Source organism: Harpia harpyja, chromosome 17 (genome assembly GCF_026419915.1).
Source record: "Harpia harpyja isolate bHarHar1 chromosome 17, bHarHar1 primary haplotype, whole genome shotgun sequence".
NCBI classification, from domain to species: Eukaryota; Metazoa; Chordata; class Aves; order Accipitriformes; family Accipitridae; genus Harpia; species Harpia harpyja.
The window spans coordinates 9,389,570-9,405,981 of NC_068956.1; the positions used below are offsets into that span (position 1 = coordinate 9,389,570).

At 41.3% G+C, this 16,412-nt stretch overlaps 1 protein-coding gene across 3 annotated transcripts in view; it reads right to left on the reverse strand.

Moving 5' to 3' along the window:
* Nucleotides 1–990: 990 nt before the first annotated feature.
* Nucleotides 991–16,412, reverse strand: part of NOX4 (NADPH oxidase 4) — a 121,357-nt gene continuing 105,935 nt past the window's right edge. For all 3 annotated transcript variants that reach the window (XM_052812680.1, XM_052812679.1, XM_052812678.1), the window contains one exon: nt 991–16,107. In XM_052812680.1, the coding sequence (XP_052668640.1) occupies nt 15,987–16,107 (121 nt within the window). In that variant the 3' untranslated portion in view covers nt 991–15,986. The remainder of the gene's footprint in view (nt 16,108–16,412) is intronic.

Sequence of the window (16,412 nt, forward strand, 5' to 3'; positions counted from 1 at the left end):
AGGGATCCTTGAGGGCCCAGGGGTGGGATTGTCCCACATTACTGAGGCTGGAATAGTGACGGTAATGCAAAACAACCCACAGGGGTGGTACCTACACTGCTGCTGTCTGAGTGTGTCATACAGATTTTAAAGGAACTTGGATGTATAAAACCACCTCCCTGTTTTTCCTCGTTGTTTGCTAGTAAAAGAAACATGCTCAGGCAGTAATAAGCAAATAAGGTATTTTCAGGTCAATTACATATTGTGGACAGATTTTCATACATTTTCCTGCAATCATAAGAATGTTAAAAGTGTTTCTGGTTAGAATTGCTTCTTGAAAAATTTAAGCACAACCATTTCACTGTGCTACATTTTCAAACTGCCGTACATCTTTGCAAGCACTTCTGAAAACAGTGCCATAAATATGAATACAGGTAAGTAGTCTGCAGAGCCTTTTAACTCTTAGGGCAGAGCCACGCACCAGGCTTTCCTTTCCTTGCATACCAATACAACCCTCCTTGTAATCAGATTCTGTTTTTCCCCACCGGTGACTGATGCTGATGAGCTTTTCTACAACATTAATGTCATTACTCACCTTCATTCCTTTGTGGAAGCTACTGCAAATAAATAGTCCATATGTTACCACAGAAGAAAATATATTTCTGTGAGAAGTGCTAAAAGCTTAAGTTCTTTGCATGTGAGCCCTTCATGCGAAGACAAGAACATTACAAAAATGTGCTGGCTATTTTGTCACGGAGCTGAACATGTCAGGAAGATCAGCTAATAAGAACTTGAAGGCCTTGACAATCTTCTCATAAATTTACTGGGAGATTGGCAGGGTGGAAAATACTGGTCCATTAATGGTGCTCTGCTAATTTTACTATGGACTGATTTCATTGTCAGATGGCCTGGCTGTATAGAATGAAATATATACATGGTTAGATAGTTGGAAAAATGTCAAATGACCAAAATCATGACAGTGTCTGTATACAAAACTATTTATTGGTGTAATTATGAGAAAATGTGATTTATTTTTTTTTTTAACTGAAGCATAACACACATCCTGGAGTGACAGAGCTACAGCCATTAGCTGATAGCAAAATACATATACTCATGGCAACAGAGGTGGTATATAACTGTATTCTTACTATAGTAATAACATTTGTACAACATGTATGTATATGTGTGTAGACAAGCCCTGTAAGGACTCTTTTTCCAGCTCCCCTTTCATATGGATGACATTACAGACACTTATATCAGGAGCAAGTGAATATATGATTTGTCAAGTCACAATTTTAATCTTGTCAATTAATGCCACAGTGACCATGGAAGATACAGACCACCAGAGAATCCAGGCTCCATGTCCTCTTTTATACCATTATCGACTCGAGACACTACTTTAAAATTCATTTTAGTCTTTTAATTCTACAGTCTGTGGTCCCAAGTATTTAATCCAGAGGGCTGACTTTCAAAGCATCAACCTCCTATTAACATTCAGGGAGAATCAGGCTCTTGACAACTCTCATTTGAGTGCCTAAATGAAAATGAGGCATTTCTGTCTTCCCTACTGCTACCAGAAAAGGTGCTTGTCACTTCAGAAAATCAGATCACTTCTAGTCAGAAAGACTTTTCCCTTTCAGTGGAACAAATATGTTTAAATCCACAAGTCTAGACACCACGACTTAAAAATTACGGCCTCTTGTCTTATCCTAGGAGCCATGGCACTCTAGAGCTCCAAACAGAGATGTCTGCAGGGAGGCTATCACTTTAGAAATTGTTTAGCGGTCTGGGTACAGATGACAGATTGGGGAATCACTGCAGTCACCATAATTAAGGTGACATTCTCCTACAAGGAGACATACTACTCTAAAAAGTTACAGGAAGGCTCATTTGGAAAATTAATCTGTAGAAAGATCAGAAACTTTGGGCTAACAAAATTCATTTTCAGGAAAACCAGAAGAACGGTTTTGGGGAGGGAGACAAGACAAGTTGTTGGTTATTCAGACCATCAGTCATCAGTCCACAATGCACAATTTCAGATTAGAAAGTGCACTGCTATTAAGCTCAGTCTAATGCTTACGCATATGCTAAACAAGACACCAGAACGAGTAATGATAAATCATGGATCCATTAAATTCATGAGAATTAAATTTGGAAGGAGTTGGAAAAGGGAAATGGATGAGAAATACAGATTATTTTAAGTCATCTCACATACAAAAATGATGATGGGTTTTCAGGAGAAACAATCCAAGTTGCATTGATTAGAAATTATTCCAGTGTGCTACAATTTGGCCCTCCTGTCACATCCACGTGGCTGTAATGAGCTTTAGGGCACATTTAAGGCTAAGCATCAGGTTGCCTGCAGTGAACAAGGCTCTAACTGGATTGCACGGCTGCTCCCCAGCTTTCAGGAGGCTGGTGGGACCAGCAATGGGGTACCAATGCTTTTACCCCAGAACTCAGAATCTGGAACAGGTAAGGAACCACCTATGTGTGCTCCTCAGCTAGTCTCAATTTTGTAACACATGGTGCTTTTTCAGGTGGTTCTCCAGCTGAGATATTCTAGGACAGGAGAGACAGTTCACACTTAACGAGCACCCACATTTGCAGCCCATAATGTGCCGCGTTCTCCAAACACATGAGTATGTTCCTTATAACATCAATGGAGGGAAAAAGAAGCTTTTGAAACAGATTTTGCACGCCGAAATACAAAAATCCAAGTCAGGTAACTCAGATCTCCCTGGAGGTCTTCAAAGGCTTTCACATCTCCCCACTAATTATGTGAGAAAGGTGTTCATTTACTTTAGATTTGGTTCATTAAATAACTGAAATTCAGGAGAGGTTGGTGCCTGGATCGGGCAGACAGCTGCTGCTCAGCACACGGCTGCTGTTTTTCTCTCTAGAAAAGCTCATCTATTAGCAGGAGCAGTCTTTGTCTGCCATTGCCCACCCTTCTGCTCACCTTGTTATCAAGAATTTATCATGATCAATGATGCCGACACAGCGCTGAAGTGGGGAGGAGGAAGCACAGTTTTTCTCTTCTGCTAAGGAAAGCAGCAGACTGCAATATTTTGCTTGGTGCTCAGTGTAAGGAGAGTTTCTTATTTGCTTCAGCATTTTTAGCCAGGTTTTGTCAAAATAAACAGCCCCCCCCATTTTTGTGCTCCCCTTCCCCTACTCTTCTTGTATGAACAATGCGATTGCCCTCTTGATCAAATGCATTTGTGAAATGTATTGTTTCCCATAAAACCTCTCCGAGTATCAGACGAAATATCAACGCTCATGAGCCAAAACACATTTTGCAAAACCTCATTACTTGGCCAGGGGAAGGTGAGTGGGAAAGGATATTCTTCTTAATGAAAAACACCATAATAATTTTTGAAAGTATCAATTTTTCCTCTGATAGCTCTGCCCAGCATGTCACTGACCTTGTGCTAACTATAAATAAACACCTTTAACATTTCCACAGCTCAGGAACTTCTCTGAAGTGGAGATGTTAACTTTCTCTACATGTTTTTAACCTAACAACTAAAAATAAATGAGAAGGAATATACAGGGGTGGCTTGCTTTCACCTTGCTGCAGTTAAACTCCTCATTCCAGAGGGATGGTACCTTTGCCATCATTATATTGACAACACTCTGGAATGAGAAAGCAAAAAATAGAACCTTGGAATTAATTTATGCAGTTTAATTGTGTATCCTTACTTCTCAAAAATAAATAATTAACCAGAACTTTTGACAGCAATTCTGAAAAATCCCAGAGAAGTCTGCAAACTTGTATTAATCCATGTTTCACATGTAATTTTCCTAAAACCCCACAACCCTGCCAAATGCAGAAATGATTAGGTGGATGGCTACCAGGACATTCAACGTCTTGCAGAGAGATCGAGTGGGTGCTTTGGTCTGCACCAGAAAGACCCCAACCACATTACTGGGACGTGGATTACGAGTTTTAAAACAATTGTTTCAGATTTGCTGTAGAATCAGCAGTGTCTTGAAGATCATAATAAAACATTAGCTCTCCATTAAGAGCTATCAAAAGCAGTATGGTCTGAGCGTGTGCTTCACATAAAACACAAGGTGAAATACTTTGGTAAAGATCATGTTTCCCTCGGTCAGGCTCTCAAGTGCTCATCTTAAGTAGGAAGGATTTCTACACACTTCTGGTATGGGAGGAAAACTGTGTTCATCACTGATTTCGGTGGGTTAGGGTCAGGCAGGTGCTGTCTTCTGTTCGCCCTGTGCTCTACACAGACAAAGATACACAGAGCGCAGTGGACTGGTCTTCTAAGTTCCAGTGGTGGGATGACTGTGTATGAGAATGTGATAACTTTATTCTGCTTCTGAGATGGCCTCATAGTCGAAGATAAAAACAGAATATATTTGGCTCAGTTCCTATTTTCGAAGGGTCTGGATTTATCAGAAATTTCAAGAGGCGGCATATGAAGTAAGCATATGCCTAATGTTTTAAGTCAGAACATGACTCTGGGTGGCTAAACAAGGGTGCCTAGTAGAATTTTTGTACTTCGGGTATCCTACCCAGCTTCCTGCTGTCGTTCCTGAGGAGCCTGGGTCTCCTGTAGCGTATCTGCCAACCCTGTGTGGATGTTTCAGCTAGTTTAGGGCAACTCAAACAGTATTAGAGCCTCTGTTTAAGCAGTGAAATCCCAGCCTCCCCTGCCAGCAGTAATACATACGCACATATGCACATACACAATGCTTCCACGATTAAAGCAGTATGTCATTAATTAAAAGCAGGTCACAAACAGCAACTCAACCATGTTTTGCTCAGTCTTGGAATGGTTGTTTATTCCAAAGTCACGAAGCTTCCTGTAAAGTAAATACCTTGAGAGTACAGTGCCATAATTACATGATGAATAAATGTATGGTGTTTTGTCAAATACAATAAGAGACATAAACTCACGTTAGGGCATCCTGCTAATACAACAGAATGTAAAAATAACATCTGAACAGCAACAGAACTCAGCAGCCAAATACTTTAATTGTCAGGATTGCCATTAAGATAAAATAGCTAATTCAGTGTAGTGTTTTTGGAAAGAAGCATCCTTTCCATACTGCAACCAGGATTTTGCAATTTAACTAAACAAATTTGAAATGAAGGAATCTTTGCCAGGCAAACCCATAAAACTCTTTTCAGGTGTGGCAGTCCCCATTTTACAGGTAGGCAAAAAGAACATGGGATTTTATAAAGAAGCTTAATGCAGTTGGGTATCAAAACCTCAGTGAACTTGAATTGTTCATGTCACCCTGAAAATCCTAAGCAGAGTGACTGGTTTGTAAGGAAACTCCGGAAGACCATAGGATAAAGCCTAGTATTTCTCCCAGTCTGAACCTTTTTTTAGCCAATGGTTTGCATCTACCCTCACAACACTGTATAATTAAGAAAGGGACACTATAGGAAAAGATTTCTGCACATGACTCAGGAAAAAGAGAGAAAAAACCCCAAAGGACTCAGGAAAAAGCAAGAGAAGAAAAAGAAAATCCCAAAGCTTTTTTATAATCAATTTTCTAGCTCTGCCTTATTATACAGCTAACTGGTAAAACCTTTGCTTCATTTGATGGGAACTAGCAGAGTCGAAAAGCTTACTGCTTACTCTTTGAAGGTTTACGAGGCATGCAGTTACAATAGTGACCTATTTAAATCCTTCCAGCCAGTGAAATATAATTCCTCTGTTGTGTTGGGGGGCAGCAAGCTGAAGCTACAAAATGGGCTGTTTCATATGACAAAAGTGTGACTTGTTATGGGCACAAACCCAGTAAGTACTGTTCTTTTTCTAAAAGTCAAGCCTGGAGGAAAAAATTAAAAACGGAAGTTCAAGACCAAATTTTGCTTTCTGTTCCACTTGGAAACTAAGCAGACATTTCTCTTCAAAGAATTGTACCACATCCTGATCTATAAAAACATAAGAACAGATTGAAATTACATTAATGTAAACAGGCATCTCTGAAAAGAACATTACGTACTCAAAATTGTGGACATTTATGCTAGTACTTTCCAAAATGGTTATCTTGCACATTGTATAGAGATAAAAAAGTAAATGCCACCTTCCTTTTTAATACATTATTTCAGCTCTAGTGGAAAAAATATATAAATACAGAATTGGAAATTTAGAACAAATTTTATGGCCTCTCTCTCTTGGGACAGGAAAGAGTGAAGGAAGAATGTGGTCTGTAGTGAAAAAGTCAAGACCTGCAACTACAGAAAAAACAGGGCATTATGTTTTTCTATCACATTATGCATGTTAACTGGAAATAACTACTTCCAAGGCTTATTTCTTAAAAGAAAAATTGGAAAGTTGAACTTAGTTTATTGCTTTTTCCAGATTTTAGGGATGGCAACAATTTCGTCTGGGGTTCTCATCTTCCTTCGTGAGACTGGATTTTGATTAATTATTTTCTGTCTGTGCAGCACTCTGGTTCAAAGAAGTCCTTTGACTAGTGGGTTCACAGGCTAAGGTCTTCTCAGGATACCCACGCTCATACCAGTGTGCCCAGTTCTTGGACATTTACCATGTCAAACTCTCACATGGCCTATGAGTCCCATGTAACCATCCAAAGTGAGATAAAAATAGATCATTTGCCTTCTTCCTTTCTGAAATAATTCCTAACTCTATATCCTCATCACTTCAGAAAACCATTATGAAGTAAGGTAAGCTGTGGCTAAAGAAGGCTAAATACCCAACAAGCTCCCTGCCCTCAGCACACACAGCTCTCTCACGGGAGGGCTGGTGTGTGCCCAAGAGCCCATCGAGCCTCCAGCGGCCGGCTCAGCCTTTGGGCTCAAGTTATGGAGCAACCCAAGTCTGGATCTGCTGCAGACGTTGCCTTGAAGGTTCAGCTGACAGTGCAGACATGGTCCTAGAGAGATGCTTTGCTTTAAAAGAAAAATTTTCACTTGTCGAAGCTCAGATTATGGTAGTATTGCTTAGTTTGAACAGTACTTTTCACTAATGAAGGTTGGAAAGAAAAAAACCTAAAGAATGCTTTGCCATTAGAAAAGAATAGTTTTTTCCAGCTGGTTTCCACTCTCCTTCTAAGCGTCTTGGAAGAATTTTTTTAAAACAGACATGTTTTGGACATGCTAAAGATGTTAGCCCAAGTAAAAAGATGTTTGGGTTTTTTTTTGTTCTGCTTTTTTGATCTGAAATGAAAATATATTTAAACAATGCAAAACCATAGAACATGAAAAAACCCCATATGCACATTATGGAACTAATATAGCTGGTCCAGTCAAAATACCTTTTCGGACATTGGTTTGAGGAAAAATGTCAGAATTATGACTTTTCTCCTCAGCTATCACAGACCAAGGGAACCATTTCTTACCCAAATGAGCTTCATCAAATTTGCCCTTGCAAGTGATTAGAAGAAACACAGGGAGAGAAAAACTCAGTGGGATTAAGGGTTTCACAACCTGGCACATATGGGCTAAGGCTACTTGTTTCAGAAAAAGCTAACTAATAAGCCCAGAGCTTCATCAACATAGGAATCCTGGAAGAGGGTCTTGGTCACATCTGAATCTCAGTGAAAGCTCTGCCCTTCTGCAGTTGCAGCAGCATCAGTGCCTCCTTCTCAAAGATGCAGAGCAGAACATATGTGTTGGGAGTTGTCTGCTTAACAGCACAATCCTTCTTCTTTCCCTTTATAAACAATGAGCTCTCAAGCTCCCTGAAGCAAAGAAACCAGGCGAGGAAATATTTAATCAGTGAAAGGAGGAATTTATATGCAGTTGATAAACTAGGGGCTGTAAGGAAATAGAGAATATAGTTGAAAAAAGCAACCCTTTCCATCACTGCCCACTGTCCTGAAATGCCTACGTGCGAAAGCAGAAACATGACTTAATTTCAGTGATGGCCACAAAAGATCTGACTTTCACAAAACCAAATCCCTGATTCTCATTCAGAAGATGACATAATCTTTGCTATTATGAGTTTTCCCCATTTTGTACACAGCTGTCCTTGTGGCACTGCCCCTCCTCTCATTCTAAAAAGCATCTCCAGGAGTAGGATGCTGCAACCCATCAGTACACTAAAGCTCATCAAAGTGACTACAAACCCCCCGTTGGTTTGTGTACATTAGGAGCGTTATAAAGGCTGATGCATGCTGATTAAAATTGAGGACCTCTGCATTTCCCAGATTGGCATTTTCCTGAGTTAAGGGAAGCAGAGGGTGGGAGAAACCTCTTGACACAACATGTGCTATGGAGGGAGAGAGCGCAGAAAAGAAGGGCTATGTGACACGTGGATGAGGCTGTTTCCAGTGAACCAAGGGTTAAAGCACATCTCCGAATAAAGGCTGAGGGTATACAGAAAGGATGAGATGGATCTGAAAGCTCAGCTCCCACTAATCTTCCACGGAGAGGGAGCAGGCTGAGATTAATGAAAGCACCAATGCATCCAGCTCCAAGAGACAACGATACTTCACTATCAGGTGGAGACCCTTTGCCAAGTTGCATCTCAGCCATGTTTTTAAGCTCTGCTTGGGGACACTATGTTTTTCTCAAAAAGCATATATCAAACAGTTACAAGTGCTTAAGCAATCAGAAAGAATAATGCCGTAGGTGAATCTTCACATTCTTATCAAATATTTTTTAACAGTTATTTACGTTGTTCTGACACAATAAAGGAAAAACACAGCACTTGTATCTTCTCTGCAGGGATTTTGCCATTTATTCCTCATGAAGACTAGTGCAAATATGGGCAGGTTATATTCAGTTGTCAGTGGAAGCTGGCATTCACCAACCTCATCTGTTCTGGACAGTACATGCTTTCAGGCATCTAACACCTAATGAGGTACAGTAACATACCCTGCTCCCCAGTCCCTGAACAACATGCTTCTACAAAGCTACAGAAATACAAAGGGTATGTCCATACCCTCAGCTAACCACACAACTGAGACTGCACTCAAGAGTCAGACCAGCTCGTTGTCTACACAATTCACCCTCGGATATGACAGGTCTGAGCTCCAAGCTGGAAAGTGCACACAGGTGGCTCACCCGGCTGCATTTAAACCTGCTTTCATCTCACATTGCAGACTCAATCCGAGAGCCCTTGACTTTCCCTGATGCCAAAGTGTACCTTTAGGATAGGCTCTGACTCAGCACCATTCAAAGACACGATGGCCAGTGTTGTGACATGGCCTGCTTCTGACTACAGATCATGTATCACTGCTCTATTTCTCCTTAAAACAGTTGTTTTGTTCTTTGCCTTAAACCTCACCTCTTCCCAGCAGCTTGCAGAGTTTCTGTAAAGCATTCCTAACCAGGCTGCACTGAGTGCATCTCAGGACACAGTCCACTCTATATGCTCTCTGGTATTTTGCGTTTTTCTCAGATTATTAAAGGGAGAAGAAAAGGCTCAGAGGCGTTATTTATTCAATTCAGACGCAACCCGTTATCACTGTGTTACGTTTCTAACATGCAAACACCACTATACAGCACCAGGAGAGAATCTGTTATCCCTGAAAAAGAAATGACATGCTTTTTTGAAATTGAAAGAAATGCCCTGCTGTCGATGAATATATTCTTGGTTACAGCACAAGGAGGAAGTTTTCCCTTTTCCTCCCCCACCTCTCATCCAAATTTCTTCCCCAGGGTTGTAGAGTATGAGATGAGCAACACGACCTTGCAATGACAGAATTTTAATGTGTGACTGGTGCACCAAAAGCAATGCAGCAGCGTTTCTCTTCTCAGTGTTGCTATGTACACTAGACATTTATGTAACACTGCTTCTCGTCCTCAAGGCTGTCCTCACCTAGGGTCAGCAGCAACGAACACAGAATTTATTTAGTCAACTGCCAAAGCTACTTACAGCTAGCACAGAGAACTACACGCTTCAGTATTTTGATGAAGAGACGTTAACAGGTAAAGCCATTCCCAACCCCAAAGCTGCAAAACAGAAGTAGATGTTTTTTTGAAACAGGTTAACTAGAAAGAGTCAATGGTGGATTTATTGCAAACAAATTGCTTATTTCCAAGGTGTTTACTAAAATATACTAGTTCTCTTATGTGCTTTACCACCAAGTTGTGAACAGAAATGCAATGTCTTTGCACATATTAGTTCCCAAATCCCAGGGAGACTTTGTATCCACATACAGAAAATGGGGCTTGCTTGTAATTTCTAGAATTGAGGAGCCAGGAGAAATGTCTCACTCCTTCCCCTTTGCTCCCAGGTTCAAAATATCTCATCCTGTTCATTGCTGGCATTCATCATGCTGTCCTGCCCTTCTTGGTTTGCTCCTCAGTTGACAGCAGTTGAAGCTTCAGGAGCTACTCTTGGCTTCCCCCTCCTGGTGTAACAGTACAGATCATTAGGAAGAAAGTGCAGATTTTGGACTGTGGGATGGACAGACTTTGCCAGGAAGAAGCAGACAGCATGTAAATATTTTTGCAAGGTCTGACATCCTCAGAAATCCAAGGGCTTTTTAAGAGGCAATCTACAATTGGGATGGGTGGCTTTCTCCAGCTTTCTCTCCGTGCCCTGTACTAATGGGACAGATCCACTGCTGTTACTACAGCGCCAGCAGCTGCCCCTTACAAATATGATCCTTCTAGAAAATATAACACTTCAGGCTCGGCAAACCTTGAGCGTCCACTGCAAGCGTGGAGATATTCATAACCTCAGAGAAAGTGCACAGCATTCCATGGTACCAAAACAGATCCCTCTTACAACATGGGTAATACAACTAGCAGGATACTAAACCTTCACAAATACTCCTCCAGCCCTTTAAGGAGCAGCATTTGTTGCTCAAAACTTTCGTGGAAGAGCATTCATTATACATGTCAGTCCAGCAGAGGACTCGGGGTTCAACCCTAAAAGATGCTGGCTAATTAATCTACTGCATCTACAGAGGAAACTCCAGAGTTTCTGGGATTTGCTACGCTTAGAAGTGGCACTAACATATCAGGCTCTTTATGGGAATGAAGAGTGTCATTTCAGCTCCATGCGTTTCACCAGTGCATCACTATAGTGGCGTTAATGAACTACACCAGTAGCAGAGAGGATGCAAACCCCAAATCACTGCTCACAGTTGAGTCATCAGATTTATTATATATATCCCTGAAAAATGTACATGCATTGCAGAAAAGCTCAGTTCAGCACAGGCACCAGTGGCATCTTGATTAAACCTTGCTGTTAAATCCTCTTTGTTAAAACAATAAAAAACAGTTTTATTTGTGAGGGGTGGGAAATCTGCAGACCAATTAGACGCATAATCCAGAGAAGAACAGATCCAGCTTGTCTTAAATCATGCTGGCATGTTTATGAAATGATTGCCAGGCTGAAGTGAAAATTAATCTCCCTAGAAGCCCTTTTATTTTTTAAACAAGTAAACATTGCATTTTAATAACTATGTCTCTTCTCTGACTTACAGGGCTTGAACTGCTATAGGCAATGACTAGTTAGACTCCTGCCTGCTTCTCTAAGCAATGTCTTGTAGTTTGAAACTATAAACTGGTGCATCAGTGTTGAGTAGAGGCTTTTCTCTTAGGCTGCTGTTCTAAAAGCAAATGTCTTACCAAACCATTACTTCTCCGCTCTGTTAGGCCGTTATAGCTGAATTACTGTTCCCAACGCGGCTGGTCTGCCACTCGTATTATCATCTGCCCCTTCTCAGCCAGCTCCAAATCACTTTCTCACTTATGCGCTACAAGTATTGGAAGCAAAGGGACGACTCTGCACTTGCTTGCACCGGCTGCAAAGTGTGCTCACAGGTTGCCCCATGCTTATATCAGACTGTGCACAGATGCAAGTATATGTAGTACTTCTCTCACCCGCAAGGCACATCTGCTAACAAGACAGGTGAAGATCTGCAACCAAAGAAAACGATGGGGATTCAGTGCTGAGGGAGTAAGTCCGCGATCGGGATGCAGCGGAAGCTGAATGTGCGCAGTGCTTTCATACACATATTCACATCGGGCTTGTGTGGGCAGGAGTCTTCAAACAGAGAGAGGGTTGGGTTTATCTCTTTTCCCTTTACAGCAACTGTTCTCTAGTCTGTTGTGGCAAAACAATCAGCATTTTGCAGAAAAATGGATTTGGCTTAAACTTTCTATCCTAAGCCGTGCAGTCACCAGCTAGGCGTCTGTGCTATGCACTGGTGTCCTCTCCCCAGCCCAGGTCCAAGGTTGTATGTTGTGATCTCTCATACTCCTTTCGGTCCTGTCTCCTAGAAGAGCAGATAAAAGACCAAGGAAGAACTCACATGCTATTAGAACCATATGCTGAAACAGGGAAGCGTTGCTCCAAATCAGGGCTGGACTAATCATCGTGGAGGGACGGGCTGTCCTGCAGATTTCAGAGGTGAAGGTCACTCCTCATCAGGCCTTCCCATGCTCCATCAGGGCTCGCCTCTGCAGTCCTTTGCTATGGCAGCGAACATATACTCACACAAGTAATCTCAGTGCTATGGGAATAGGATTTCTCCAGTAAATCTGATTAATCCAGCTGTTAGCTGTGTAAAGCCCCGAGTCTCACACTGCTGTATGAGGGCTGGATTCTCATTGCAGGGAAAGGGCTTGGTTTCCACCATGGCATGAAAACATTCTTAGTTTAAAGAAAAGTCCTGAAACATTTATGATGAATATAACACAAAGCTCCTGCTGAGCAAACACTGAGGGTTCTGCAGTTTTGTGACAGACTGAGCGAGAAGTGGCAGAAGACATGGCGGGATCCTTCCCCTGCCAGCAGGACACTTATGACAGACTCACTTACAGGACTCAGTTTAAAGAGTAAAGATGTTCAATTACGTAAATCCGGTTGATCTGTAAATGTGGAATTAAGTGCTGTCAGCCTTCACTTACTTTTCTGGCATGGAGTTATATTTTCACATACACTTGGCTCACAGATAAAAAAGCTATGGAGTTTAAAAGAGGGCTCGGCTCAGTTTTGCAAGCTGGCGACACACTCAGAAGCAGCAAGGACAATGCAGCCTGTAGAAAGACCATGTTTATCATAATGTCTGCCACTCCTGAAGCCAAGTCACAGTTGCTAACCCTTAAACTTTTCGCTCCTCTAAAAAGCTCAAGGAAAAGGAAAAATACAACTGAGGCTTTTAGCCTTTCCCCCAACTCTTCCTCACCTGGTCTAGCAATTAGTCATATCAGCAATAGAAAGGTTTACACAAAATAAAACACAAATACAGTTGCACAGCAATTAGACAGATCTTTTCACTGCAGGTGCACTGAAGTGATCCCCAAACATTAATTAAGCCTCACAACACTCCAGAAAGGTAGACAGTCCCAAGCCTGTTTTACAAGTGGTCAGCTGAGGTTGGTACAGGACGAAGGCAGAAAAAGGAGTCCCTGGCTCTGCTCATTCTTGCCCTGACAGCACTGCCTAATGTAACAACAGGCATTTAATATGCCTACACGCTGCGTCAGCTCCTGCTACAATGCAGAACAAGAGCGCAGTACTAATATTACTATTTTAATTATAAAGCGCTACCTATACAGGAGCTGAGCCAGAACATATAATCTGTTTTAGCACAGAGCTAACTACTAAACTAGCTGCTCATTATATGGTAATGGAACCGATATCTATCAGAGAGGAGATGTGAAACCACAAACAACATCGTAATTAGATGACTCTAAACCATATTTAAAAAACATTAGATACTAGATCCTAAAACAAGTGGAAAAAAGATCACTGTCTGGTTGTGGTTAATAGATGCATTCATGATTTCAATCACGCTTTAAGCTAACTGTCAGCAAACAAAAAAGCCTGCAGTATCAGCAATATCCAATATCTATGCATTTTGCCATCAGTGTTATGTTTATTATAAAACCCATGCAGGCAGTATTAGAAATAAATCTTAATGATTAAAAAGGATCTAATCCTTTGCTGCATACCTTCAGTTTTACAGTGATGGATGAATGAGATCCAATGGGAAAATAATGATCCTTCCAGCCTCAAAAAAAAAAAAAAGAAATCAGTAGCTGCAATGTAGGCTTCCACCTCACACGGCATTTCTATTTTGGCTTCTCTCCTCTAGGCTACTTTGAGAATTCTCATCAGTAGGAATACGTCCAACTCTGGCTCTTTCTTTCCCCCCTGAATTACAAATTGGGCAAAGCCAGAGGTAAAACCTTCAGTGCAAAGTCCAGACACTGAGGAACATGTCCCCAGGTGCCTTTGCTGCTGCAGCTCTGCCCTGCTGCTCCACTGAGGGCAACTCCTGAGCAGAAGCTGCCAAGGCACAGACTAAACTCATTTTCACTAGTTACACATACAACATGCCTATACACCACTTACTAGAAAAATGCTTCCCTCTGAACACTGACGCTGATACTTGTAGACCCCTGTACAGAGTTTGTGTTGTGAGCTGAAAGTTAGTGTCTTTCCTACTACAATAAAAAAGGTCTTCATTGGAAAGATGTAAACCAAATCAAATGCACTGTGCTAAATACAGGTGAAGCACGGGCATGAGAGATGCTGAGCTATCTTACATTGGGGTGTGCTGCAAACGCCACAAGGTATTGCTCCCAGGCTTCTGCTGGAGAATAAGGGGCAGGTTTTCAGCACGTGCAAAGTGATGCTGCTCTACTACGATGCACTAGAATGATGCCTATTTATGCCAGCTAACTGTCTGACTCCTGTGTAAATTCTCTCATCTCAGCAAAATAAGGAAAAGGGGGTAAAGAAGACATAAAGGAAGTTGGATTGGCTATTGGATGGAGGAAAGAAAAGTTGTTCCTCAGAACCAAAAAGTTATAAAGTGCCTGTTTCAACCTCTAGCCTTTCCATGGCAACTACGAGCAGAGTGGAAAACAGCTGTGGGGAGGAGAAGGGAAGGAAAGCTTAAATTTGGATGTTTCAGATCCTCCCCTTTGGAACACACTGAAACCATACCGCAGCTCCTGCAAGGTTCCTATCTGCACACATGATGCAAAGAGGCACAGTAATGAGGGCTTCGTTCTTACTCTGCTGTAGATCTGGCCCGATCCTGCTTTCAGCGACATCAGTGCAAACAAGTGTGACTCCAGGGAAGGTACTCAAAGGATCACAGTCAGCCAAACATACTCTGGGACCTCTAAAATTGGATTTCAACCCACTGCGTTGCAAAATAATCAGTGAGAGCATCTGAATACTTGAGTATTTGACATTCAGGGCATGTGAGTGCAGAGCGAGTGCAACTTCCACGTTGAGCACGTAGTATAATAAAACATCATATCCTGTCTGCTCCCGTTAATCGCTTTTCTTGCTCCATCTTTCTGGCTGCATAAATCACACTTATTTTGCAAACTCACTGAATGCTGAATTGATGCAAGATAGAGGGTTCTCCACATACAGCCGTTTGCTTGCCAAAAGGCTGTGATTTACATCACGGTGGAGTCTGCCCACAGGTGCTATGCAGTTGTGCTCAGTTTTCCATAGGTTAACTTACATCTTTCCCCATATTCCACCCTCCCGTTCAGGGTGGGAATATTCACATCCATTACAGAAGTAGACTAGTGAGAGCAACACTCTATATTTTTAAATACAGAATCCCAATTCTGCAGTATATAAAATCTTTAATATGGAGTGTTTCCACCCCAAAGCCATGAGATTTGTATACCAACAAAAGCAATAGTCTTTGTAATACACTATGTTTTATCATTTGGATTAACCTGGGTTTTGGTTTACTGATCCAGCTTCAGAGGACTGAAGTGGAAGAAGTTCAAACATTCCACAGATTCTTCTTCCATCAGCTTTTAAAGCAATTGTGTCTCTCCCCAGCTTCTGTACTTCTTAATTAACAGAAACAACTCCAAAGAATCACTGCCACCACAAATACTGTGTGAGTGCATTTGGGTTTGAACATAAACACTTATTATTTGTTGGTATACTGCTGCATCCATCATTTTCCAAAGTCTTAAATAATCATAAATAAGAAAATCTGTGCTATTCTTTGGTACATTTCTGTCTGCTTAAAACCACAGCTGAACTTTTAAGTTGTACAAACAAAAAATTGCACTTTTATCTTCTAGAGAGTCTTGCTAGTCCAACAGACTTTCAGCTGAAGGATTCTTTATTATACTCAAACCTTGTCCCATAGGAGTTGCTGCTGTTGCTCAGTTTATGAAGTATCTTAGAGATTTTGCTTGGTCCACAACAGAAAACTCCAATGGTCTTCCTGTTAAAAAAAAAGAAAAAAGTTATGACACTGCAAATAAACAGTAACTTCTAATGATAGACAGAATTGGATTCTGGCCTCACTGTATTATATGTAAGCCAACTATGCATAGATTTTAAGGTGAGAACAGCTCGCTAGGTCATGTAGTTAGTATTACTGAAGCCACCAGATCTCTCCCAAGTATCCCCACAACAAGCCTTATTACTTACTTGACTAAGACAACTCTTAGAAAAAAGCGCCTCATCTTAGTCTCAAGATACCAAGTGATGAAAAATTCCTACTTCCCACTCTAATTTCTTCCGTGA